The sequence below is a fragment of the Panicum virgatum genome, chromosome 9K (assembly GCF_016808335.1).
Source record: "Panicum virgatum strain AP13 chromosome 9K, P.virgatum_v5, whole genome shotgun sequence".
Lineage (NCBI taxonomy): Eukaryota > Viridiplantae > Streptophyta > Magnoliopsida > Poales > Poaceae > Panicum > Panicum virgatum.
In genome coordinates, this window is record NC_053144.1 from 22,374,109 (window position 1) to 22,401,011 (window position 26,903).

General features: G+C 45.1%; 4 protein-coding genes across 13 annotated transcripts; 1 reads left to right on the forward strand and 3 right to left on the reverse strand.

Annotated features, from left to right (window-relative positions):
• Positions 1-1,317: 1,317 nt before the first annotated feature.
• On the forward strand, positions 1,318-6,223 carry LOC120650794 (vacuolar protein sorting-associated protein 2 homolog 3-like). Its single transcript, XM_039928074.1, has 11 exons — positions 1,318-1,485; positions 1,716-1,760; positions 2,174-2,208; positions 3,745-3,795; positions 3,882-3,986; positions 4,071-4,142; positions 4,370-4,441; positions 4,568-4,648; positions 4,789-4,824; positions 5,009-5,064; positions 5,810-6,223. Exons 1-11 carry the CDS (start codon positions 1,452-1,454, stop codon positions 5,859-5,861), a joined length of 639 nt encoding a protein of 212 aa, XP_039784008.1. The 5' UTR covers positions 1,318-1,451; the 3' UTR covers positions 5,862-6,223.
• A 199-nt stretch (positions 6,224-6,422) lies between these two features.
• LOC120650793 (casein kinase 1-like) lies at positions 6,423-11,498 on the reverse strand. 9 transcript variants are annotated; one of them, XM_039928067.1, is made up of 16 exons: positions 11,151-11,496; positions 10,939-11,035; positions 10,701-10,824; positions 10,568-10,608; positions 10,346-10,415; positions 10,116-10,264; positions 9,610-9,705; positions 9,377-9,447; positions 8,746-8,807; positions 8,569-8,632; positions 8,396-8,480; positions 8,189-8,315; positions 8,005-8,081; positions 7,836-7,896; positions 7,617-7,750; positions 6,423-7,189 (listed from the first exon to the last, which is right to left on the reverse strand). In XM_039928067.1, exons 3-16 carry the CDS (start codon positions 10,774-10,776, stop codon positions 6,857-6,859), a joined length of 1,446 nt encoding a protein of 481 aa, XP_039784001.1. In that variant the 5' UTR covers positions 10,777-10,824; positions 10,939-11,035; positions 11,151-11,496; the 3' UTR covers positions 6,423-6,856. The 9 variants fall into 9 exon arrangements, 8 of the variants coding, with proteins under 8 accessions (XP_039784001.1, XP_039784004.1, XP_039784003.1 ...); XM_039928070.1 differs by having other exon boundaries at positions 6,423-7,183; positions 10,701-10,827; XM_039928069.1 differs by having other exon boundaries at positions 6,423-7,183; positions 11,151-11,494.
• Positions 11,499-13,473: 1,975 nt separating this feature from the next.
• LOC120650795 (serine/threonine-protein kinase tricornered-like) lies at positions 13,474-18,621 on the reverse strand. Of its 2 annotated transcripts, none has more exons than XM_039928075.1 (13): positions 17,073-18,621; positions 16,485-16,656; positions 16,315-16,398; positions 15,979-16,220; positions 15,684-15,903; positions 15,460-15,539; positions 15,112-15,196; positions 14,830-14,961; positions 14,605-14,718; positions 14,466-14,513; positions 14,215-14,299; positions 13,963-14,016; positions 13,474-13,834 (listed from the first exon to the last, which is right to left on the reverse strand). In XM_039928075.1, the coding sequence occupies exons 1-13, from the start codon at positions 17,342-17,344 to the stop codon at positions 13,695-13,697; spliced, it is 1,728 nt and encodes a 575-aa protein (XP_039784009.1). In that variant the 5' UTR covers positions 17,345-18,621; the 3' UTR covers positions 13,474-13,694. The 2 variants fall into 2 exon arrangements, 1 of the variants encoding a protein (XP_039784009.1); XR_005665815.1 differs by having other exon boundaries at positions 13,742-13,834; positions 14,132-14,299.
• A 275-nt stretch (positions 18,622-18,896) lies between these two features.
• On the reverse strand, positions 18,897-22,661 carry LOC120650796 (uncharacterized protein At1g03900-like). The gene is made up of 3 exons (XM_039928076.1): positions 21,833-22,661; positions 19,801-20,082; positions 18,897-19,345 (listed from the first exon to the last, which is right to left on the reverse strand). Exons 1-3 carry the CDS (start codon positions 22,322-22,324, stop codon positions 19,277-19,279), a joined length of 843 nt encoding a protein of 280 aa, XP_039784010.1. The 5' UTR covers positions 22,325-22,661; the 3' UTR covers positions 18,897-19,276.
• Between the last annotated feature and the right edge of the window lie 4,242 nt (positions 22,662-26,903).

Genomic DNA, 26,903 nt, shown 5'->3' on the forward strand with positions numbered 1-26,903 from the left:
GGAGGGGTCCGCCTCGCCACGGAGGGGACCTCTCCGCCCATGACGACAAGTCTTCGAGAAAGGGGGAGCGCCCCTAGTCAAAAGGCAATCAACGAACAAGGTCTCGGAGAAACGAGAATGTGGTCGCCCCACGCCCTCGTACGGACTGGAGTGGGAGACGGGTCAACCCACGTTCCCTGGATAGTGACGTGGCCCAACCACTCCGCCTGACATCAGCAACAATGAACGTGGTGACGCACGCCACGCCGGGACGCGACACGCCACCATGCCCCCACAGTTGAAGACATGTGCCGCAGCAAGAATCCCGCAGAGAGAGAGAGAGAGAGAGAGAGAGAATTGTGGCTGGGAGAGGACGGGGTTGTGTGGGTTTAGGGTTTTGATTTCTTTATATATTTTTCTCAGCTGCTGGGCTCATATGGGTTTTAATTGGGCTCGGTCCATTAACTGTGGCGGGCATTTATAAGTTATCTGCCTCCAAAAATAGGGGTATTAATCGAGGCAGACAATTTAAGGCGTATGTCTCGGTTAATGGATTTTGAGAGGCGGTTTTTTGTAACCGCGTCGATTAATAAAAAATGACCGCCTCAGTTAATTACAGGCATTGATCGAGGCGGTTTTTTAATGTGACTGCCCCCAGGCTATTTTTAAAGGTCACGGTAAATATTTTTTTAGTAGTGAAGGCGTTCAACTTTTTTGTGCCGCCCATTGTCTTCAGCCCGATGGCCGACGCCCTCTTACCCGCCGCTCACCTCTCCCTCTTTGTCCCCCCTCGCGCCCAACCCTAGCGCCGCAGCCGCCATCGTGGGCGCTTTGGCGGGGTCGGTCCACCAGGGAGCGGGTGTTGTGGCGGCAGCAGGACCTCCAGCGAGGGTGGGCGTGCAGGGCTCTTGGTGGCCGGGGCTCCGGCGATGGAGGCGGTGGCACTAGGGTTGGGCGCGGGTGGGGAACAGAGAGGAGAGATGAGCGGTGGGTAAGAGAGGCATCGTCCATCAGGGCTGAAGACAACGGGCGACACGGAGCTCTGCATGTATACGTACCTGGCATTGGGCTCGAGCGCCTAGCATACGTAGAAAATGGCACAGACCAGAGATACTAAAAATTGTAATGGCATGTTTCCTAATACCGAATTGTAATGACATTTCTCTAAATTTGAAAAATTATAATGGTTTGGATAAAAAAAACCCAAAAAAGAAAAACTCCAAAAATTTCAGGTTCACCCACGTCAAATATGAGCAACGCCCAACTATTAGTGCCCGAGGTACTCAACTGCAAAAAGAACAAAACCCAGATGATACTTGCAATAGGTACTCAACTGCCAGCGAACCACGAAAGGGGCCGAGAAAAAAAAAACAATAAAAGCGTCTCCACACGCGTACGCGGCATTGTCCTCGGCGCGGTTCCTCCCGGCGACCACGAAGACGAACACACCGAGGCAAGTCAGCGTCTCAGCGATGAATCCCTTCGCGAAGAAGCCAGTGCCGCGAGGTACGTTCCAACCCCCTCCCCTTCCCCTGCTTCTCGACCGGAATTCGATCGGATTCGGCCTCGGCTGCCGCGATCCCCTCCGCGATCGCGCTTGCTTTCGGTTGGTAGCCGCTGCGCGCCGCGAATCCCAATCGGTCCGTTTGCTTGGATCGAAGCTGCGCGCCCTTGGCTAGCCCGGCGCGTCTTGCCCCTTGGCCTTCCGGGCTCTGATTCTGTTGCTGGTTGTGCAGAGGTGATGCGGAGCAGCAAGCGAGACCTGACGAATGCTACGCGAGGTAATGGGCCCGTCTCTACCTGCGCGCTTATACCAGATAATGAGAATTGTTCTTTTTCACGCTATATGGTTGTGTGCTTACCTAGAGCATCCGGAGCTACATGTAATGACTTCACTTTGCATCTTAGTGCAATTATGCGAGATGCGCCGAAACGCTTGTTCATTGTCAACAGTAATTGCTGCTTTGAAACTTTCTGCGCCCTTATTTTGAGCACTTTGGTAACGCTACATGTGTACCTAAAATGCCAGCGCCTTTTTTTTCGTGAGTTTATTTGTTTGAAAAAAATAATTTCGAGGACTTGAGAGTAAGAAACATGAAGAAGATGATACCCTGTATCAGTATGTGGTTTCCTGTACCCTTAAGGGCTATGCAGGCTGTATGGTTATTTAATGCCTGAGGTGCCCTGTCTGCAGGGATTGAGAGGGATGTCGCATCATTACAACAAGAGGTATGATAATTCAATCACAACACTGGTCTGATTAATAAAAAATATCCTTTTATATTTTGTTGATTTGTGAATTTCCTTATATGTTCATACTTCATGTTCAACTGATGTCTTCTTAAGCAGAAATATATGCTTAGGAAGCTCTGTATGTTCCGCATTAGATTATTTCTGCATTGTCGGTACCTCTGGACTAGGGTACCCCCTCTTGCTGTGTCAAGACTCGCGTAGTTATCCGTAACTACGCCCTAGGGGCTGAGCAGCCGGACCCCTGGGGTCCGGCTCCATCTCACTAGACCAACGGTCCCGGACCCGCTTCCCGCTCGGGGACAGGTCCGGTGTCACCACGTGTACTAGACCTGTTGCTGTGTCTAGGCGAGAGCCTCGTAGTTATCCATGACTACGCGCTAACGGCCTGAGCAGCCAGGCCCTCGCGGTCCGAGGCCTTTCTCACCCGGTCAGCGGCCCCGGACCCGTCCCTTGCTAGGGAAGGGTCCGGTGACGCCACGTGTCCCGGAGAAGGGAGCGCTCGGCCAAAACAGCCGGGGGCCCTGGACCCCCCACGGGGTCCCGGACCTCATATACTATCCGGACCCCTCAGCGGGGAGGGAACAGACACCCCGCCTGGGGGGTCCGGAGCCGCCACATATCCGCAGGCGCGGGCACGCGCGCGGCTGCGAGGCTTCCTCGGGAAGACTCGCCCACCTACCGCATTCAATACGGGAGGTGCTAAGTGCGCTCTGCCACAACAAAGCCCGAGGTGACTTTTGCCAGACTGTACTGTTGATCGCGCGTTACCAAGGCGCACAGTGCAGCCGCTGGCGCCACCCACGCCACGCTCGTCAGTCTGCAACGCCAGTTAGACACGACAGCTCGGCGACGGAATATCATAACGCCTACGCGGTAGACCCAACAGTCTACGCCGCAACCTACACCGCCTCAACGGGCACCTCGCCGATGGGACAGGTGAAGACCCCCCTCGGTCAGAGAGTCTACAGGGCGATGAAGCGTATCCGGCAAGAGATTCACAAAGCACTGTAAATGTCTTTTTCGTGGTATACTATACATCCTCGTTGGGCCCACCTGTCGGGGTCCAACGCCTGTGTACGCGTCTCCCTTGCACTATAAAAGGGAGACGCCCGTTAGAGAAGGGGTCAAGCCTGAAAGGGACTTAGAGGTAGAGGATAGACTCATCCACAGACTCAAGAACAATACAACTCTCAGTGGACGTAGGGTATTACGCTCCGGCGGCCCGAACCACTCTAAATCTTCGAGTGTTCTGATGTTCTTGCTTCATGAGTAGATCTGACAAATCACTTGTGCTTCCCTGAGTAACCACCATCTGGGATTAGGCGGGTGCACTACGCCACCCGGCTGTGGCCCTCCTTCTAGAGCCACGACATGCATCATATTGGATCTAGAAATATATCATACTCATTTTAACATCCATTGCCTTTCCATTACATGTTCCCACTATTCGATTTTGTTGATGCAGTTGAATTAACAATAGCAGATTTACAGACCTTTTTTTTTCAATAACAGGAGAAGAAGCTAGTTGCTGAAATTAAAAGGACAGCAAAAACTGGCAATGAGGTTCCTACTCTTATGTTCAATTTCAGTTCAGTGATTTTTCTCAGGATTATACATTAAGGTTCAAATTATTTGCTTCGCTTTGGCAGGCAGCAACAAAAATTCTAGCCCGTCAGCTGATCAGGTTAAGGCAGCAGATTTCTAATTTGCAAGGTAGCCGAGCTCAGATTCGGGGGATTGCAACACATACTCAGGTGACATTTCCTTCTCCATTTTGCTTTCTCCCACATGCATAGTAATGTTATTTTTCTGATTTTGGTGATGAACCGTGTCCTTAGGCAATGCATGCCAACACTTCAGTGGCTACTGGTTTACAAAGTGCGAGCAAAGCAATGGGAGCTCTTAATAAGGTAATATCGTACAGAACTTTTGCGCACGAGACATTTCATATATCTGCATTTGAAAAAATCATGGGTGCATTTCATACTGGAACTAAAAGAGTATCTTTCATATGACCTCCATTTCTCAGGATGATAACTTCATTTTGTTTGTTATTTCTACTAGGCCGTACAGTGTTACTTTCAATTATCAAACATACGTGTTCCATTGAATTTATACTTTCTTATTTCTTTTGCAGCAAATGGCACCTGAAAAGCAGATGAAAATAATGAAAGAATTCCAAAAGCAGTCAGCACAAATGGATATGACAGTATGCAAACTTTCTTCAGAGCTTATTAGAATGATTTCTTGCAATCTTACATGATTTTACGTTCTCTTCAATGTGTTGTGTGTTTGCATGTAATGTTATGCACTGACTAATTTACGCATTGTGTAGAATGAGATGATGTCTGATTCAATTGATGATGTCTTGGACGATGATCAGGCTGAGGAAGAGACTGAAGAACTTGCTAATCAGGTCATTCAATGTCTATTTTCAGAACTACTATCTGAAATATTTTTCTTTGCTAAGCCCTATGCTTTGCTTTTTATTATTCATTTTGTTTCTTCTTTTAATGAAATTATTCATCCGTTCTATTTGTTGTCAATGTCATTTAGGTTCTGGATGAGATTGGTGTGGACATTGCCTCACAGGTAGTTGAAGATTCTAACACGATCTTATACTCCTCTGTATTTTATATGACGTTTAGGACAAGATAATTAGTTAAAAAATGAGATAATTAGCTTGTCCTAAATGTCATATATTTAAAAATGGAAGGAGTATTGCATACTCTATTCCATTGATCTAAACCTCTTCTATACTTTTTCTTCTTTGCAGTTGTCCTCGGCTCCTAAAGGAAAAATTGCTGGAAAGAAGGTTCAGGTTGATGAAAGGTATGATCTACTTGATCAACAATTTTTTATAGTTTCTTGTTTTTTTGCCCCCTAATTTCGCCCACCCCTCTTGCTGTGATTACTGTTTTTTTCCGCTTGAAGTCACTATGACAAAAAAAAAAAAACAGGATGGCAATTTAAGTACCTGAAAGTTGTTTCACCCACCCTTGGTTGAAATGATTATTCCCTCTTAATGAAAAACGTGCTCAGGCACGGTCGCGAAAAAAAAATGATTAAGAGATTTCCATGAGTAATATCCACTGTATGTAGGGGTGTTTAATGGAGGGTTGACCAGTTTGGGCAACATTGCTGGACGCCCAAAACTAGTCTACTTAAGTTTGGAATGGTTTGGAAGAAACCAGTCGAACACCCCAGCCTGTATTATTGTGGTCTGATAGATACAACTTATTTAGTCAAAATCAAATTGTGAAGAAGAATGTCGACGTTTTGCAACTTATGTTTTGATTCTATTCGCCATATTTGCTCTACATTTGTTAATTGAAGCAAGCACAATGTCTGATGTAGGATTTCACATTCTTTACTTATATTAACTTTTGAGCAGAAATGGTGGCATGTGCTGATCTAGGAAAACACTATTCTATGTTGTTTTTCATGTATCTGATTGGCTTACAATTGCTCTCCTATATTTTCTGCATCTTTACAATTCCTAATATATGTTGCCATGTTACTGAACAGGTCCCTTTGAGATAAACTTTAAAAAATACTTTGCTTCTCTTATTTACAGTTCAGAGCTGGAAGAACTAGAGAAAAGGCTGGCTGCTTTAAAAAATCCGTAGGATGGTACCTGTTCGCATCCTTCTCTCTACGCAGAGTCCATATCCTCGTTAGACATTCAAAAAACATTCAAAAAACATCGTGATTTTGTAAATATTGGATGAAAGATGATCCCAGCCCCAAGTTTCTCGACGAATCGATGAGCACCTATACGGCTACATGCTATCTTGCAGAAGATGGGGCTGTGGTGCGTTAACGGTGACATATTACTTGATTCAGAGCAACTTATGTAATCGTGTAAAGGAAATTCGAATATTTTACAGCTTGGCCTTTTGTTTCTGATCATTCAACATGATAACATTTTGTTTTTGTTCGTTTAAAGAAGTTAGAACCTCACAGCAACAATGATTGCTCGAATTTTTTTAAGCATCAAATTACTTTGCGATTGACCCCGGTTTTTCTTTTTCACTGTTTGCTTTGCCTTCCCAGGCATTTCGAGCGCAGTTGCCACATGTTTGGGGTATGTGAGACGGTGTCCATCACAGGGTGCGATCAACTCCAGTATGTTCCCAATCTTGCTTGTCGGATGAAAACACATAAAGCATTGTAGACGAGCCCACTACTAATTCATGAAAAACTTCACGAAATTAACTGAGATGCTTGTATGGTTATAGTATAGACTTGATTCTTGTCAGCACATCAGAAAATTGTCCCCCAAACGGCAGAATCTGAAGTGAACAACAGTGTGAAGCTTTGCTGTCAAACGGGATTGCATTATACTTTGGAGTTGTTTTTCCTTTTCTCCTAGGATGGTACACATACGTTGGGGGTTTGGAGAGAGCATATGCGTGCACGACAGCCTTGGAACGAGGTCATCATGGCTCCAGGCACCGTTCTTCCAGGGAGGCTAGTATTTTGCTGCAGCTTCTCACATCCATTTGCCGATTCGTTTCAGCTGCAACGAGCAACGATCCCAACCGGGGCGGTTCACCCACCGTGCCAAGAACGAAAGAAACCGCCTTCCACTTTGAGAACCTGTCGATGGATGATCGGCGGCTCACTTCCTCCGGCTCGTGCTGATGGAGAGGCGCTCCAAGCTCCGGAACGTCGTGTTGTCCCGCGAGCCGGAGCCTCCTCTCCCCGGCGCCGCGTTCCGGGACACGGGGGAGCGCGGGGATGACCTGCTGTTCTCGGCGCCTCCCGAGGGGTGAAGCCTCTGCGTGGTGGACGGGCGCCCGCTGCCGCCGCTGCTGCCCGAGACCCACCGGCGGTTCTGGTCCCCGCTGCAGTCCCCAGAAGAAGTTGGCCGGCTGGACGGACCCGCAGGCATTTTCGACGAGCTCCCGCCCCGGGACAGGATGCGTGGTTTCTCCGTGTCGGCAACCTGGTACAGGAGAGACGTAGTAAGTTCTTATGTTACGGATATGGTGTATTGCAGTGAGAAACAAATATACAAGCTAGATTTTCTGTATGCTCTGTAAACATAAAAAAATAGTGCCCATCATCCATCTAGTATCTATGCTAAGTATTCTCAGCTGATTAGCATCCTCAATTGTATGTCATAATCAAATGAGAAAATGAGCAATAGCGGGCTCGTCTTTCTGCAAAAAGATTATCATACACTCCCTGTCAAGTTTCTGCGAAAAGATTATCATACACTCCCTGTCAATTGACCTCAGTTAGTCGAAAGCTTTTCAGCAAAACATTTTTGTTCTTTTCCATTTACGGGAGTCTGGACTTCTACATGTTTTTCAATTTAAAACAGTGCAAATGTCCATTCGTGTTTACTAGCTACCACAGCTAAATGGGACACTTACTGCTTCGTTAGATGTTCCAAAGGAATCTGCATGGCTTTTGTGCCTGGAATGTTCTCCATGGCGACCAGAGCCTGGATTTCTTCTGGCAAATGCCTCAACAGCACCAGTGAATCTATCCCGTATCTCTTGTCCCACTGGCAAAAAAATAGTTAATTATGCAAATTAGTCAGTGTCTCATATAGCAACAGACCAAATGCAACCAGCTACAAGGAGACACACTTGATGGTTTGTCTGTTCTCTCACCAGATGGTCCAGCTCCAGTTATTCTTGCACTAGGTTGCTGTATGAAAAACATAATGCCATTTTCTCTTTTGTGAAATGAAAAAACAATAGTAGCTCACCAAGAATGTAGACCAAACAATACAAAGGGAAAGCTAAAGAGACATACTTGAACAAGCTTATTGTTAGAACTCATTTGAGGGTACTTGAGTGCAGTCCAGTCAAATACATAATCGAATTGGTATCCTACAATGTTGGTCAATAATGAGACCCACTCTCCTAACACAGATCATGGAATGGACGAGAATAACAAGACGGTCACATTAGGTACTCAGAAGAAAGAAGGTACGCACCTTCGCGGATAAATATATCACGAAAAAGCTTCTTCAGAAAAGAGTAATCTGGCCTGTCTTCAAATCGCAGGGAGCGACAATAGTGGAAATATGAGATGAACTCCGGTGGGTAAGATTTGCACAAAACCTGGGCAATACAGTTTGTTCAAATGCTTGCAGGAGTTGCGACAACAGAATTAGAAACTTCACATTGGGAAAGTTCAGTACCTCTGGTGAGGTGAGCATTTTCTTTTCACTAATTTTGTCATACTTTTGTTTCTTAGTTCCAGCTTTAAGACCCTGCCATGGGAGGCTAAGCATAACAATAGAGCATGTCAAGTACGCATTTGGGATGTTGTTAAAATAGGTTATATAGTAAAGTAGACAGATTCAGGCCAAACCTTCCTCTTAAAAAATATAGCAGAAGATAGCCAACAGACTCCAGATCATCTCTTCTGCTTTGTTCTGGGTGAAATTTATACTGATGTATGAAATGCAATACAATGTTTTTCCTTCTTTTAATAGATATATATCAAGTAGCTGAGCTGTGTGAGGCCGAGTTTACTTATTGTACTCACCTATTCCAAGATGAGTATTCACACTGGCATAACGTGCTGTTCCAGTCAGATTTTTGTTCTCCCTGTGAAAAAAATAACTGATCATTTACCCCCCAAAAAACAACTAATAACAGAAGTGTAAAAATTTCTCTTTATATCCGATTAAATTTGAGCCCAGGACCCTAGTTAGTAAAATGTTACAGAAAAGGCATTACATATTTGCATGTAATCTAACACTAGAAGACTTGCGAGACTTTGGTGTCAAAAGTTATTCTTGAAGAATACGATAACACAACATAATGACACAACTGGACGTAGTTATCTATCATTTTATTTCGGAAGTTTACATGTAAACAGTGCAAAGATAAAATGACGTTTAGTTTATATGCTGCTCCACACAATGATCTGGGACTACATTAGAATTTAGATCCACATATACCCTATATTGGGTTGTCCATTGTCCCAATGGTGTACCACTAGGAAGTATCTCTGAAACAAAATGTAGGAAGATGTGACCACACAGAGGTGAGTGCATAGAAATTTCCACATCCCAGTTTTGCTTATGTACTTGCAATTTATCAGAAGAACTACTTGATACCACAAAATCCAGTCTCAATTCCAAGTCAAAACTTGATCAGTTAATATGCTTCACCTGTAAGGGATATGTTTATGAGTCTGAAGGTCCTTGTATTTTTTAGCAAGCCCATAATCAATTATATAGACCTGCAGAATAAAAAGGATACATCTCATCATGTATTGATCATTGATGAATAAGAATCCTGGGGATAAGTTTTGGAACTTTATTGATATTAGAGAACTCATTACTATGCTCACTTTATGCTAAAAGCAACAAAATCAGATAAAATGAGCATTATAAGGCAAAACCTGATTAGCTTTCCGGCCTAAGCCCATAAGGAAGTTGTCTGGTTTGATGTCACGGTGAATAAATCCCTTGGAATGCATGTATTCCACTCGATTTATCTAAAAAAAGAGTGGCAATACTCAGTAATTAAGTATCCGTGAAAATACAAAATCACATCTTCCAAAGGGGACATATAGGGCAAAAAAAAAATCTCACTCTCCTCCTTCACAAAGAAAAAAAAACTTAAACAATCATTCTAATCATGCTAACATCAAACAAAATACAGTAATAGTAGTACGTGGTGTTCGTGAAATTCATTTGATTTGTACCATTGATTATTATCTAATACTCTGAAATTAACTCCCAAAAGGGAACATTTATGTTAGAATACTCAGTAGTATTCTGAACATATGGTTCCTAGTCGGCTAGTCCTAGCAATTACTTAGTTGGTATCAAACTCCATAAGCTGTACTGGTTTCCTAACTCTTGCAGTTCAGCGCAAGATCAAATATGGAGTGAATAAACTCACCAGTTGATCAGCAAGCATAAGCACTGTTTTCATTGAAAGTTTCCGGTTGCAGCAGTTAAACAAGTCTTCCAAGCTTGGGCCAAGAAGATCGATGACCATAACGTTGTATTCCCCCTCGACACCATACCACTTCAGGTGTGGGATACCATCTATATTAAAAAAAAAATAAGAGATTTAGAGGCTTGAGCACAGATTGCGGTAAACAAAACATATAAATACAATCCACTTACTTCCACCCTGAAATAGCATATACACTTTAGATTCATAATGCAGCTGTGGGTGTTTTGTTTTCACAGGTTCCTGACAGATCAAAACCGAAGAAATTGTAAGGCTTTGTACCAAACATTTTAACTCAAGTTCAAAAGGACATATCCGGATTCTGGAGAAGATAAATGTTGTGTTAAATACTTAAGAGCAAACTGCGTGCACATTACAAGCAGATGTGCCCGTACCAATTTTATTCCCACTTCCTCTCCGTTCTGTATATTAACACCTGAGCCAAGAAAAGCCAAACTAAAAAGAATAAAAATGGATTCCTGGTTAACAGATCGCAACCATTTTGCAAATAAAACACGCAAAATATACCGAGATACAGCTCCCCGAAGGATCCACTCCCAATCTTCCTCCCAAGCTTGTACTTCCCTCCAATCACATGCTCCATGATCTGTGTCCCCGTTGATTTGTTCTAATTCCTCCCGCGAATGGATTGCTGCTGCCCCAGAGAAACACAAACCAAAGGGGAAAAAAACGTAACCATAACGAATCTCTTTGATTAGAATCCCCACCAATTCCCCTTGCAGGCCAGATTTTTTTTGCGAATCACCTGTTCAACGCAGCTGCCTATTGCCACAATGACTCCTCAGAGAAGCAGCACTACCGTCTGCCATCAAACAGGAATGCCGAGAGATACAAATCGCTCCCTGAAAACCACAGATATCCCGAAATTAGCTTGCATGTGTATCACCAATGCCAACAAGCACAGCAACATTTCCCGGCGGTGGAGCCAGGGCCGCTGACGAAATGCGGAGAACGTGCCCGCGGGATTAAGAGCCGGCAGGAAATCAAACGCGCTGCGGTTCCGGCGGCGGAGCGGAGCCTCCACCCCCCCAATTGCAGACCTCCGCACCGGATGCGCGGCCGCGGTCGAATCGCATCGATGCCGATCCTGCAACTGGAGGGAGGGAGGGAGGGAGGGGGCGAGAGGTGGGGGAGGTGCGGGAAAGCGAGCGGTCGGTGGCTGTCCTTTTTCGGCTCGGCCCCCCGGAAAACCAGTTTATCGGACTTCCAGGCTGGTCGGGCGCGGACGCCGCGGAGGCGACGAGGGACGGAGGGAAGGGACACTGTGGGAGTCGCTGGCGGTGGCGGCGGCCGCATGCGGCGGCGCGCGAGACGGGGGGGGGGGGGGGGGGGGGGGGGGGAGCTAAAGATAGGCAATTGGAACGGAGGGTTTACGAAGTACGTACCGACCTATACCGTATACAGTACGTATACTACAAACGGCGAGCCGACGCGATCCGGCTGTGCCGGTACGGGACGTTGCGTGTGTTCCGAGTCGGGAATCACGACGGGGATGGTTGATCCCAGCTATTTTTTTTGCAACAATTTTGATATAAAATTTTTATTTTGCACTCTAAAGTTGATCTTTTTTTTTCTTTGTTTACTCTTGTGTGGGCGCTGTGCAGAGTGAGGTTTCTCGGCATCAAGATTCAAGAGTGTCTAGGGCGGCTGGACCTTATACGTGGACCCTAGTCAATGATAAGATCCCCTCCCCTCAGCAGCCAACTTTAAGCCAATTGTCGATTTGCCGACCGATTCCGCATCCTCAGGACGCGGATCGGATTGAACACTATGGAAACTTGGTGAATCATATTGTTAGAAAATTGCGTAGAGGGCTAAAAGGAGCTGATGGGGGTGGAATGTTTCGAGAAAACCGGGGTGCTTTAAGCGAACTGAGATAGTGGCCTGTTGACCAAACTTAAATAGTTAAAATATGATTGAAATTGTGCTGGTTGGCTGTACTGAGATTTTGGACATTCTGAGTTTGAACTTGGTGGACTTTGCAGCAATTTATTGAGACCATTCATTTGAGAATAGCTGTGGTTAATTTTCATATGTTTTTTGTTTTATATGCAGGTGAATCATGAGAGAGGCCAATGGTAGAGGATAGAGGATGTCAAAAAAAAAACCGGTACAGGATAGAGGAGGTGGAGATGAGCTGCACGTACAGTTGCAGCCTGCAAGGCCAATGCAACACGTACTCAACGGCTATGTGAGGTCACCTTTTTCAGTAAAGACTCTCTTTTTCATCTTAGGCTATCTCCAACCATTTCCCCATCCAACTCCCCCTAAACGTACTATTTACTATATTTTACTATCTCTCTCCAAAAGATTCATTCCCCTATAACTCCTTCTCTCCAACCATTCCCCCCATATCTATTCCCCGTATATACTATCACTTATTAACTAACTATTTATTTAACATTTTTAAATTTTAAAAAAATCATATAGTATTTGTACTGTCATAATACACATTATCATCATGTTACGGGGCTCAAACGAGATTAATATCGCGAAGAAACGGTGTGATTAAAGATATAAGGGGAGTTGGAACTCACTCTATATGTGGGGGGAGTTTCAACTCCCCCCACATATAGGGGAGCTGTGGGGGGAGCCGTTGGAGCGCTCGCTCCCCCAAAGCCCCCCCTACGTAGGGTGGGGGGGCGGTTTAGGGTGCGCCCTTGAAGCAAGCCTTAAGATCACACGCTGGAGTGTACGGAATCGACCTTGAGGTGCTCTTAGAGATTGAATAGGCAGGAAGAGAAAGATGGTGTGACTGATTTGTCCTTATTGGTATGGAATCATTCCGCCTTTCAAATTAAGGTGGAGGATTTATATCTTACCTCAATTTCCCACCAAACTCGCTGAAATTTACAAACAGAGTTTCACGAACATTAGCCTAATAATATCTCGCTGCATATAGGGGTTGTTTGGTTGCTGCTTGCCAGGCAGCTTGCCGGCCAGGCAGCACCATCCCACCCCAGGCCGACCAAATCCAACGCTTGAGATTGCTGTCTGAGCCAAGCTACTTTTTCAGAGTTTCAACCAAACAAGCCCATAGCGCATTCTAAGATAGTATTGTTGTGCTCTGTGCGACTGTACTTCCCCCCTGGGCAGTGAATGAGTGAAATCTGAACAGGCAACGCATCAGTGCAGCACGCCCCCCGCCGCCCATCTATGATCCCGCACTTGCAAGGCGCGTGCGGGGTTGTTTGCCCGGGTGCATCAAGCACGCACGGCGTCGTGGGAGGAGCCGTCGAGCGATCGAAACAGGTTACCCATATCCCACACAGAACGCGAGTTCCGCAACTGTCGTTGAGTACACATTTTTGCACGGGCACTCTAAAATCTGAATCACTTATTCCCAGCACGCAGGCAGGATCACCAGTGCAATCAACAACCAAACAACACACCACGCTTTTCCCTCTCCTCCTGGCATGCCACTAGAAAACTATCGACGCAGTGAAGGGAGTTGCTCCTGTACATGTCTAACAGGGCGTGGTGCTAGTAGAAGCTACACATTCATGTGGACGCTGAGCTGAGGGTTCTAGTCAGCTCGGGCTCCACCGCCGGTTTCCCCATGCTTCCTTCGGCGGCGGCCTCGTCGCGCTGCTGCTCCGAGCCCTGCTCCTGGTTGTTCTTCTCCTCCCCTTCAGGCGAATCTGCACGCAAAGGCCAAATGGGTCCTCTTCAGAACGTCGCAGGCAAAAAAAAGTAGGGTGCCGAAAGAACATTCAAAGTCACGCGAACACGGAGGAACAATTTAGCGGATGAGTTGACAAACACGTACCGAAGAGAGACTTGACGCTTGGTCTCTTTGCCTTCTCCTTCTTCTTCAGCTCAGCTGCGCGGGAGGGCGACTTTTGTTAGTTGAAAAACACAAGACAGAGCACATGGACCGAATGAGGACTCTTGTGCTCTCAGATCCTTCTTTCTCCGCCAAATTAAGGAGTCTACACCTCCAGTAACAAGTTCCTGTGCGTGGCTCGTCACCTAAACTGTCTGCTCGTATGAAAAAGAAGCCAGAACGAAAGTGCAGTACCCATGCCAGGGACATCATGATCGTTCACAAGTTCAAAGTTCTTGTAGGTGTAACCCACGAAATTCAAATCCTTTGAAGAAAGCATCTGGAAGAATTCATAGAAATTAGAATGACATTTACGGTGCACCTATATATAAATATATAATTAAGAAGGGGCTCAAAGGTCTTTTCCCCATAAAATTTCTCGTAGTAATTGAACAATACTAGCAGCTGGCATCCTCACAAGTCACAATATGCAGGCGTATAATTACCTTTCTCCAAGGGCCCGCCTTTGCTAAACACTGGACACTATCCGAGGACTGTGAATACACCGTACAAAGATAAGTTATCTCACATTTGTACTAACTTCTGGTATCTGAGAAGCACATTTCATTACGAAGCAACATTTACCTCTTCAAATTTCTCAAAGTTCTGCGTGTCCAACTCATCTGTTACTTGAGGCAGATATGCAGCTTCCGTTTCGTATAGTTTATCCCATTGTAATTCGCTAAACCAGGAGTGCTCCTAAGGTTACGCATGCAAATTCTTTGAGCAACAATTAGTAGTATCAAAAATTGTTTTGTAAAGTAATTTTTTGGGGGGGCACGTTGGCATACTTAACAAACACATAACAACCTTTATTTCCTCTGCCCCTTTTGTACCGAGGCGTTGATCGACATTGCATAGTAGTTTACTTATAAGATCTTTTGCATCCGCTGTTAGTCTCGCTTCTTCAGGAAACTTCAAATGTGTTCTCCAGTTCACTATCTGTTTTAGCATATACAAGTATGACATAAATAAAGAACATATGAACAAACTAGAGATAACTAAACTTGGGAATCAGTTCATTTGGAAGACGAACATGCTCTAATCAGTGGAAATAACATGAAGTATTCATGGTGAAAAGCCAAAACATACCTTTCTACAAGTTGTCATAGGCTCATCTGAATAAAATGGAGGATAGCCCACTAGCATCTCATACATGATAGCACCAAGAGACCACCTAGAAAGAATTTTTCCATTAGCCACGGACTCAATAGGTCTAATAGCACTAAGGTTAGTCTCAATGGGAGTGTTATGAGCATTAAATTTGCTGACATGGCACTAAGTCATTATGAAGAGAAAGGTTGTGAAGTGTCATGGAACGTGAGAGGAGTGATGACACTCCTCTGGCTCGATTAACTAGTTCATGGTCTTGGTAACTGTGACTATGACACTCCCACTGAGACTGGCCTAATAATACTTCAAATGATGCTTAGTGCTTACCAATCACACTCCATCCCATACCCTTTCTTCAGAAGAACTTCTGGAGCAATGTAGTCCGGTGTACCAACAGTTGAATATGCCTACAACCATATGATTGCTTGTCAACACTTGGAAACAAATTATGGAAGAAGATATTATCAAACAGATGCTAATTGATAACATTGGAATCAACAGGTAAATTGTGTAGTGGATACTAATGATGAATGTCAGTGTTAGTTACATACCAAAGTTCTTCTATTCTTTTGCCAGTGCTCCAACTGTTCTTGCTGCGAGCGCTTTGGCATCGACTGTTGTTTCCCATCTTGTGTTGATGATTTTGTAGGTGTAACATCCTTTTCATTCAGATCTGGGAAGTTGGAATAGTCTAGCGGTTTGCATAACCCAAAATCTGACAGTCTCAAGTGACCATACTTATCCAGTAGTAGGTTATCAGGCTTGATATCTCTGGAAATTCAGTTTCTTAACTCATCAGAACACCACATCAGCAGCAATACTGAACCTAATTTCCCTCGCTCGTACCTATGGATGTAGTTGTGCTTGTGGATCGCTTCGATCGCAAGAACTGTCTCACCAACATAGAACCTAGCCTCATCTTCAGTCAGTGTGTCTTTCCTCATGAGCAGTGTCATCATGTCACCTCCGGGGAGGTACTCCATGATCAGGTACAGATACTCACTATCCTGGAACGAGCAGTATAGTTTGACAATACAATGGTGATCCACTTCAGCAAGAAGATTTCTTTCAGCTCTGACATGCTCAACCTATGAAACAAAATTACAAACTGTCCTGAAAATCACTTAGAGAAAGAACATTAGGTATAAAAGGAACCATAATTTCGTAAGAAAATAGTTGTACCTGACCTCGACGAAGCATTTCCGACTTTTTAAGCTTCTTCATTGCATAAACATTTCCTGTGGACTTCTCTTTGCAGACTCTGACCTAGAAGAAAACCATAGCGTTAACGGGAAACATTCGAATAAAATGGAGATAATGGGATATAGAATGATCACATATTTGTGGATTACCTCACCAAATGCTCCCTTGCCTATCATTGTTAACAAGTCAAAATCATCAACGCTCATTTTATGCCTTTGCAAACGCATGTACTCTGTCTCTTTCTTCTCAAATTGCTTCAAGATGTTGTTCACCTCCTCAGACACATCGGCATCTGCTAATTTCTTTTCTAGACTACACCGTCTTCATGACAACAATGCCAAAAGTTGAGATATCATGAGCAATGAGAAACACTTTTGGGAGAGAACTTTGTAATAGAAGTATAACCATGATCATAACACACGAACTTCATTATGCGGAGAAGCTTACGGAAAGAAAATTACCGTATAATACATCATGCATTGTTCATTGGAACGGTGTTTGAGAACAAACCATTCTTGAAACTCCTGTTACGTTATTCTCTCTTTATTTTGAAATGGTATATTTTCTGATCTATTTTTCCGTACCACAATTGATTCAAATGCAATTGCTATTTGCGGATGCAGAAATAGATTAATAGATGGACTTATCGACAGATAAAATTACATTGCAGAAATAATGTAATAAATGAACTTATTGACATATAAATTACGTAGTCAGATAATTGCACAGATCATTACCTTTCTTTCCTGTCCTGCAGATGCTTCATTTGCTCCTTGTAGTGTTTCTCAATGTAAAGCTTGGCAGCGGCAACCCTCTGCTTGGTTGCGCTGGATGGTGCATCATCACCTGATTCCTTGCCATTGGGAGGCAATTCCTTCTTCTTGCCAATGGATTTCTCCCTCGTTTGGAGCTTGGTGAACCAGCTCCTCGCTGAATCCATTACAACTAAGAGAAGAAAGGAATCGATTGCTCCCACTATGATCCCAACTAATGGTGTAAGCCTATACATGATTGTCCATGCAGAAACTGCATTTCAGAAGCAATCTTAGTTGAAGTACAAAATCAGTGTGTGTAAATCCCAAGAAAAGAGAACATTAGAATTTTTATGTGCAGTTGTTGCAATGTAATGGGGGAATTTTGATCTAAAATTTAGCTCCATCTGCGTTAAAAAATAGTCATCAAATTTTTAGATAGTCGAGACAGGTGGTGGAAGAGGAGCGAGGACATAGGCGACAAAGAAGGAAATGCTAAAAATGCTCACATAGCTGCTCAAGACGAGTGGCTTTGGTTGAGAGGAAGAGTCGAGGAGAGAGATTTTGTATCAGCATCTTAACAACCTATAATTGGCAAAGTCGCTTATCATCTAAGTATAGAGTGCTGCACGGGGTAGTTTCTCCAAATTATTTTGGGAGTTAATGTGTGAATGAATTTCAATGAGATCAGTGCGTGTGTTTTTAGGGATGAAAACGGTCCGGAAAACCCGTTAACCATCCCCGCAACCATATTTCTTGGTCGGGAATGAGAAAACGAAATCGATATTATGGGATATTGGGAACGGAATATTTGGATCGGGGACATGACCGGGAATCGGGAACTTAGAACGGAACACCGCAATATATGGCCACTTCAAACATTTCCTCAACAACAATGATATAAGTAAATAGCTCAAAATCTTTCTTATATAACGCGTGCCACCGCGGGGCCTCACACCGCGCGTCCGAACCCCCCGCCGCCACGTTCGGCGGGGCGCTCGTGCTGCTCCAGGCCTCCAGCTCTTCGCGCGCCATGGGGCCCTCATGCCGCTCCAGCTCCTCAAATCCCGCCCTCCACTCGCCGCCTCAGCCGCCTCCAAGTGCCGCCGCTCGCGCCTGCCCGCGGAAGTAGAGGAGGGGAGCGGCGGAGGAGCTGACGGCGGGAGCCGAGGAGGAGAGTTCCCCGGTGGAGATGACGACAGGGGCAGAGGAGGGGAGCAGCGGCCGAAGGGGGAGGTGGCGCAGGAGCCTGGAGCTCTGGTGGCGCTGGGAGCAGAGGGGACAAGGGAGTCATGGAGGAATGAGGAGTGGGAGAAAAGATGCAGTGGGGGTTCGGGGGTGTGCCCTAGGGCTTGTGTGCCTAGTTAGGCCCTTAATCATCTGAATGTTTATCAGGTTCAGTTCCCTTGGTTCACCGGGAACCGAACCGAATTAACCATTCACCGCTTTCATCCCTATGTGATTTTTTCCCGTTCACTGCTTTCATCCCTATGTGTTTTTTTCATGCTTTCATCAATGTGTTTTGCGTTTCTTTCATCCCTATGTGTTTTGTTCCTGCTTTCACTGCTTTCATCCCTATGTCTTCTGCCTTTAGAAATATACGTGGATGAGCCTGTCATCATGATCATATGATTTCCATTTTGACGAACAGCTCCTAATCTAAAACTCAAAGAGCGCCAAGACTATAGCAACAATTCTTCATTACGTCAGCTACACTCTGAATATTGAAATGACGTACATACAATCCAATGGTAAACCCAAAACTTGGAGAAGACACAGAGTCCATATTCTGGACTCGAACTTGAACACTTACTAGAACAAACAGTCTTTGTTGCATTTGAAACGATATTCTCAAATTTTCACCGCAAAAATACACATCGAGGTTAGTATGATTCTGGTTTTTGTTTTGTGAAACATGACACAAATATGACAAACAACAAGGGAGGCTGTATTAATATTCAAAAATATCCGAACACCCTTGGTCCATCCATGTGGTGAGACAGGTAACAACTCTTGTAACTGTTTTATTTCTTGATTACGACTGGAACACTGATTAGCCATTTTAACCATTTGAGTCCAGAAGGGCGGAGGCTTCCAACAGGTTCGACCAAGTCTTGTTCAGCACTTCAGTTACCCATTCCTCTTCCTTCTTCAGATAAACAATGTCAACAGGAGATTATGCATCATCATCAGAATGCTGCCCATCCAGCTCCTGTGCTCTTTGTTTGCCCAGATTCGCCCGATGAAGGTAGGTTTTGCTGTGTATCACAAACGATTGAAGCGTAAGGGCATCAACAGCTAAGTAAAATAACCATGAGATAAAAGGCCCAAAATTTACTCTAGATGGCCTTTGGAGCTTTTTTTTCTTTTGGCCTTTTGTATCTTATATATCCAGATGAACAACGAATGTCTGACAAATTCCTTTTGTTTGTTATAGTCTTATTTGACAAGTGACAGAAAAAGGGGTGCATCTATAGATTAAATAACCAGATCTAAAGAACATTTTCTTTTACTTGTTGAGGATTGAGGATTGCTTTAAGCCTTTAACATGAAGGCATGAACCATAAATGTATAAGCTTAAATCTCGTCATACTACCAGATTGTGTAATTAGCTAGTATGTGCATGGACAGTTGCATGTCTTCTTAGTACTAGTAGTGCTCCATTCTGGAAAACAATGCTCTCAAGTGTAAGGCACCAAATAGAAAACCTCACCTTTATAGCAGAAAGATCCGAAAATGGATCATTATTTCTCTTGGTTGTTTCTTTTGGGGGCCCGATTCCTGTGTTATGTCCAGAATTCATCCTGGCAGCTGCAGGGTCATTAGGTGGCGGTGGAAGAGGAGACCTAAGCTTTCCGGCTGCTCCTGGTGGCGGCGCAAGGAGTATGCCTGTCTTTGGTTTTGCAGTGGCTCCTCCAGATAAACCAGCAGATGAAAGCATGCCGCTTCCAGTTGATGGCTTGTTTTTTACAGTTATCCTAATGGTTTCACCTTCCTAAAACAAAATGAATGCCATTAAAACTCATGCAAATACCAGGATAATTCATCATGAACACATTGACAGATACGAAAGACGAACATGATTAAATGACTTGGATGCTCTTGTGCAACACTTGTAATGCACCTATGATCATGATATGGTACCTTCTGTTACATTCTCATCAGTATCATGCACTACGGGAAACTTACAACACAAACTACAAAAGGAGCAATGTTCTTCCTTGTTGAGTACTACCACACAACACTGGTAGATTGACTTAATCAGCAAAGTACAAAATATAGCCTTTGTTTACATATGCATTCGAAAACAGAAGCTTTTTTTTTTATTTCTCTCTCTTTTACACCATATTCTTTTATTTGATGGAGTTGTAAACCATGGATAGGATATGCAAACGACTGAGCAGTTGACAATCCTTTGTTTGGTTCCAGTGATTAAAAGAAGGATCTATTGATATGATCTTTGTTAGGGTTAGTAAAAAAATTCACTGCATGGATAGAAGAGTTCTATTTGTGAGAAAGCTTGATATGTGCAGTGAGTTGGTCGCATTACTTCAGATAAACTGCAATCCTATAGAAGAAGAAAGCCATCCATTCTGGACAATCAGAAACAAACTGATTAAAGTTTTCCTGATTTGCTTGGATGTCTTTCTCATCTTGATGTCTAATCTGCTAATAACAACTGACAAGTCAATAGCTTGCACCCCAAATCTGTAATCAGCTTCACTTCAAATTCTTTATATTCCCGGGTTCGAGCCCCAGCCTCTGCACATTTGTGTGGGTAAGGCTTGGGGCATAAAAACAACCCTTCCCCAGACCCCGCACAGTGCGGGAAGCCTACGGCATTGGGTACACCTTTTTTTTTTACACTATACAAGACATAGGAGCATCTTTTGTTGTGAACATGATTTTACGGCAAGTCTCAGTTAACTTCAAAATATATTTCGGCAAACAGCATATTAGACACTTGGCAATCTATCTATGATTCCTTTTGAGTCAACTTACATGTTAGCAGGCCCTGACTAGATGCACATTATCATTTTCTGGCCATGTTTGGTTCACAACGTGAAAAAAATTCACAAGAAGACGAATGCATGCATGAAATACTAAACGAAGTTTATTTGCGAAACCTTTTCACGGATGAGTGTAACTTTTCGAGACGAATCTAATGAGCCAAGTTTCACCACGATTGGCTACAGTGATGCTACAGTAACCGCACCTAATCATCCTCTAATCATGCGGTCAAAGACCTTGTTAGCTACAGCACATGCTACAGTACCATAATTGTGAAGATTGTTTTGTAATTAGACTTCATTTAATACCTTTAATTAGTGGTCAAAGGTGAGAAAAGTTTTCATGAAAACTTTTTCACCACCTAACCAAACACGGCCTACTAGTCTTCTTGCATGGATAACCAGTTTTACCCAAGCTAACAACATTTCCTAACTCAGGATGTGTTTAGTTCGCGAAAAAATATGGATTTTGGTACTGCAGCACATTTTGTTGTTATTTAACAATTAATGTCCAATCATGGACTAATTAGGCTTAAAAGATTTTTTGGATAATGTCCAATCATGGAAACTGTAGGAAATTTTTTGGGAACTAAACAGGGCCCGCTGAAGTCCAAAACATTCAGCTAATCACAAAAGAATCACTGAAGTTTGCAGCAGAGAATTTAACTTCTGATCAACTGCATTCCGAATTAGACGCACATAGTGGGGAACAAAAAGCTGGAGCTTTCAGCTCACCTTGAGCCGGCGATTGACGGCGGGGTGTATATCAATCTCGCCGCCGCCGCTCTCCTCGCCGGCAGTCTCCTTCTCTTGCTCCCTCTTGACGTACTTCTCGTGGTCCGACAGCGCGACATTGAAGTCGAACGCCTCGTTGCGCTCGTTGAAACCGAGCCCGACGAAGGCGTGCTTCCCCCTACCGTCCTCGATGCGGAGCACGAAGTAGCGGGAGGAGTCGAGCACGGTCTCGACGGCGCTCTCCCGCTGGCCGGGCAGCACGAAGCATGCGGCGAAGAGCTCCCCCGTGGCCGGGTCCTCGAGCCGGATCTCGCAGCGGTCGCCGCAGGACACCACGCGGAGGCGGCCGGACCAGATCTTGTCCGACTGCAGCCACTCGCCGCACTTGTAGCCGCCGCTGGTGGTGCGCGGCGGGATCTTGTACACCGACACCTCGCGCACCACCAGCAGCGTGTGCTCGAAGGCCTCCTCCTCCTCCACCAACGACGACATGATCCCGCCCTCACCTCCCCCCCCCCCCCCCCCCTCAACTCACTGATTCCTCAGTTACGCGATCGAAGATTAAGAACAGGTGATGGTCACGGCCTCACGGGATCAGATTGAGACAAGAGGAAGTGAAGCGGCAGAGATCTGGATCACCTCAGGCGCGATCTGAGCCGAGACGATATTTCTGCGCAATTTCGTAGGATTTTTGGCGGTTTGGCGATTGGGGTTCTTCAGGAGAGAGGTGAGGGGAAGAAAGGTGGAGAAGACGTGGGATCGAAGGGTGGTGAAAGGTGGGGTAGGAGGAGGAGTGCACAAATCAGGACGTCACGTTTTGCCGGTGCGCGGAACATTTGGAAGGCGAGGAATCGACGTGTCTTTTTCGACTAGGAATCTACGTGTCTTGATGCGAGGAACATGGCCCCAATTAAATTATTATTTGCGATTTTGATAATTGAGTGACAATATAATTAATAGAACTAATGAGTTTGTGAGATCACACTGGTATGAATTTTAGGTTCCATGGATATAATTCAACACGTCTAATTTATCGTCAAGACGCAATGTTCAATCCATCGTCGAGACGCCATGTCCAATCTACCATCAATATGTCAAGTCCAATCCGCCGCAAAGGTGCCAAAGTACAGTAAAAGTATCTAATTGATCGCCGCGACGAATTGGACAAGAGGACGCATAATCAGCTGTACTGGCTAAACCGATGACTCCACCATCGGTGCATTCGATGGTTGTCGGATACACCGACGCCCCTGCATCGGTACATTTGGTCGTACATGCTGAGCCAAGTGAGGAAAACTTAGTAGCACCGGTTTAACCGACGGGTCAGAAACAGACATCGGTGCAATCGACTTACTATTGTCCAGAGACGATGTCAAACACGCAGCAGTCAAGCCTTCAGCACCGGATGAATCGACGGCCATCGGAGCAATGCATCGATGCAATGACGTCAGTAGAGAAGGATCAAGTGCAACGGCTATGAGAAGATCAAGTGACACCGGTTTAACCGACGCCCTAGCATCGGTTTAACCGATGGTCTCTGGAAGTTGCTGTAGCTGTGTCAGAGAAGTCAACGGCTACTTCAAAGTGCAGTGTGACCGGAAGAACTGATGCCCTAACACCGGAAGTTCCAATGCCTACGCAGAAAGGTGTCCAACGGCTCTAAACTGCTAGTTCAAGTTAGAGGCCTATATATATGTGTTCCCCCGGCCATTTGAAGCTTGCTGGAGTTCCAAGACACCACATATACACCCAAAAACACCTTCAAGCCATCCAAGAGCTTAGTGATCAAATCCTTAGTACTTAGCACAAGCTTTGTGAGTGTTAGTGCTAGGTTGGCTCTTTAGTGAGTGAGAGAGCAAGGTGTTGTGCCTTGTGGCTGTTTCTAGAGTGAACTAATAAGCATTTCGGTGTGCCGGCCCCTTGGAGCATTTGTTGGCTCGCCGGCACGTCATCGACCCTCCGGCTTGGTGTGGAGCGGCGACGACAACTTTGTATGGGAAACGTGGGGACCCCCTCTCCTTTGTGGACAAGCTCATTAGTGGAAAGCGGGATCAAGGTGACCGTGATTGTGTTCACGGAAGAGACTTGATTGTCGGAAAGCAATACTCTTCGTGAGTGCTTCAACAACGTGAATGTAAGGGTGCCTTTGTGGCAGTCCGAACTACGGGTTAAATCCTTGTGTCGAGAGTTTGCTTCCTCTCATCCCTCCTCTTTAAGCTTCTGTATTTCATATTGCAACTTATGTGCCTTTATTTTCTTAGAGTAGTATCTTGCTAGGATTGGCTATAGGTTACTAAACTCTTTTTGGATGAGGATTTCACACTAGAAGAATCTTAGTTGCACATCTTGATAGTATGTTTTAGATTAAGTTTTTGTGCAAATTAGTTGGAGCCATATGTTAAGATTTTAAAGTGCCTAATTCGCCCCCTCCTCTTTTTAGGTTAGAGCACCCGATCACTTTCAATTGATCACAAATTTCTGACGGCGGCTGAGGTGATGACGTGATGTAAGAAATTAAGATGGAGGTGAACTGTAGAAAGATAGCATGTGGGCTGCCAAAGCAACCTAGTTTAAATATTTAAGTTTTTATTATTTGAGTTCGAGTTGAACCTTATTTATATAATATTAGACCTGACATAGTGGTGCTCCTACAAGTTTTTTTTTTAAAAAAAATGTCATGTTTTACGAATTGATCCCCTACTCAGGCTAGGTTTTGTTTCAGAGCCCTTTGTTCACACCACCCCTCCACCCCCACCCACCACAACCCACACAAAGAAAAATCTATTTTCTGCTAAAAAAAGAAAAATCTATTTTTTGGAGTTCTTTTCATGGAACCAGACAGTTGTGCATTTTATCTGAGAGGTTGGGGCATCATCACAAACCAATAAGGTGGAGCGACACGCCGACACCAATATAAGCATCAAGTTCTTGCAAAACTCTATGCCTATCAAGATTATAATACAACACCATGCACATATCGCCAACCCAAAACACCACCATTTGTTGAGACTTCACTTGCAATTTGTGGTTCCACATTTGACCACAGTTTTTTTAAAAAAAAAACTCTTCTGATTTTCTAGGTTGTAGGTCAGGTTGAAGGGCACCCACCTTTCTTAATTTGTTGTTGTGAGAGCAATTCTCTTTATATAGCTAATTAAAGTCGGGTTTGCTGGTTTCAAAAACTTTTGCACGTCAATATGGTTGGGCACACTGCACACTTTCTTGTAAAGGAAAAAAATTAATGTTCACATTTGTATATAGTATGTGCTTGAAATAATGTGTCACGATTGCTTTATTAATGTTTGACTTACATGTACAAAATTATAGCCATAATTAAGTATTTTAAGTATGAATTTATTAACATTAATTTATATCATGTTATGTCTCCATTTTGTTACTCTTTTTTTTTTCTCCAAAACCAAACTTCTCCCAACAAAGCAAAATTAGCCTATTAATTTAAACTGGGGGAATAATATCCCGGAACAATTTGGCACACAAAAAATCTAGAGACCACGTGTGCATAAAAAATAGAACCGAGCCCAAAAGGTCCCCTAGATTACCACCGCATATGCCAAATATCTTCGTGCACTTGACCGGTCCTATCCCAGTGGCCTGAATCATCTCCGATTTGGCGCCTACACTTGTGTATCCATTTCGCTGATTTTACGAGGTGTCATGATGAATCACTTGACTTGTAGAAAAATTAGGGCCACCAGACCAATTGAACGGCCGCATAAGTACTGTACTATCAGCCTATCAGGTAGGAGGAGGCAAATGCAGGCGATAGCAGTGCATGCGGAACAATAATACAAGACACAACCTAAGTCCCATACTTACTCTTAATACTATACACTGTAGAGAGTGAGAGCTGTGAGCAGCCGAGCGTTCCTGGGACGACACGTGTCGTGCCATGGAGAGATAGCCCGACGCGGACCGTCCGATCTATCGCGGACGGTTGATCCATGCCACTCCTTTGTTTTTTTTTGCAAAATAGACCCTACAAATTTTTTTATTCAAACCCGCCGTCCACATTTTTTGCAACCCCCTCCCCCCGCGCGACACCCTCCCAGCATGCCCCACTCCCCGCGCCTCTCCCCTGGCCTCCCCCCCTAACCCTAACTCTAGCATGCCCGCCGGTCGCCGCCCTCCACTCCCGCCGTCGGTCGGTCGCCGCCCTCTGCCCCTCGCCCTCCTCCCCCGCTGTTGGTCGCCGCCCTCGGCCTCCGTCCCCTCTCGGGCTCCGCACCTCTCAACCCCCGCCGCCGCCACCACTCCGATCCCCGTCGTTCGCTTCGCCTCGCCGTGGTGCGGGGGATCCGACCGGCGGCGTCTCGGTTGCGGATCTGAACCGCTTCACCCTCCGGCGCCGTCGTCCACCGAGGTCCCCGCCCCCTTCCCCCTCTCGCTCCATCCCGGTCGCAGCTGGCTTCCGCGCGCCCTGGCGGATCCCGGTGGCGGATCTAGCCGGCGATGCGGAGGTGCCGTTTCCACGCAGCGGAGCGCGTCGCCTGAAGGGGTGTGCGGCGGCGGCCTCCTCCATGCGCAAGGCGCAGGCCATCCATGGCCGCTGCATGCGGGGGCTGCCTGCTCCAAGCGATCCCTCTTTGCCGCCACCGTCACCCGCAGGTGCGCGGCCGCCCCCGCCGACCCGCCCGGTATGTGCGGCATTCTGCTTTGCCCTGTTTGCTTGGTCGCCATCATTGGGAGCCATGTAATGGCTCGTGATTAGCCGGGATAGTAGGTTTGTTTGTTTGTCCGAATTGGCGAATTGGGTAGTTTGCTTTGGGATAGCACAGAAGTTTTTCCTCCGTTATCATAACAACCTTGACAATGACTTGCCATATACTGATCCTGCCTGCAAAAAGCATCATGCAACAGTGCACTCCCACTGCAAATCTAAAGCACTCGCTGTAGTGTGCAACAAGCATTGAGCTGTCCTTAAATCAGATCACTCTAGATAACATGTATGGTAAATGCAACCAACACTTTATCTTTGCTTTGCTTGAATACTGCTGTATGTGAAAGAAACTCTCAGCATAAAGCAAGAGAATATTGATGGATGGGATGAATA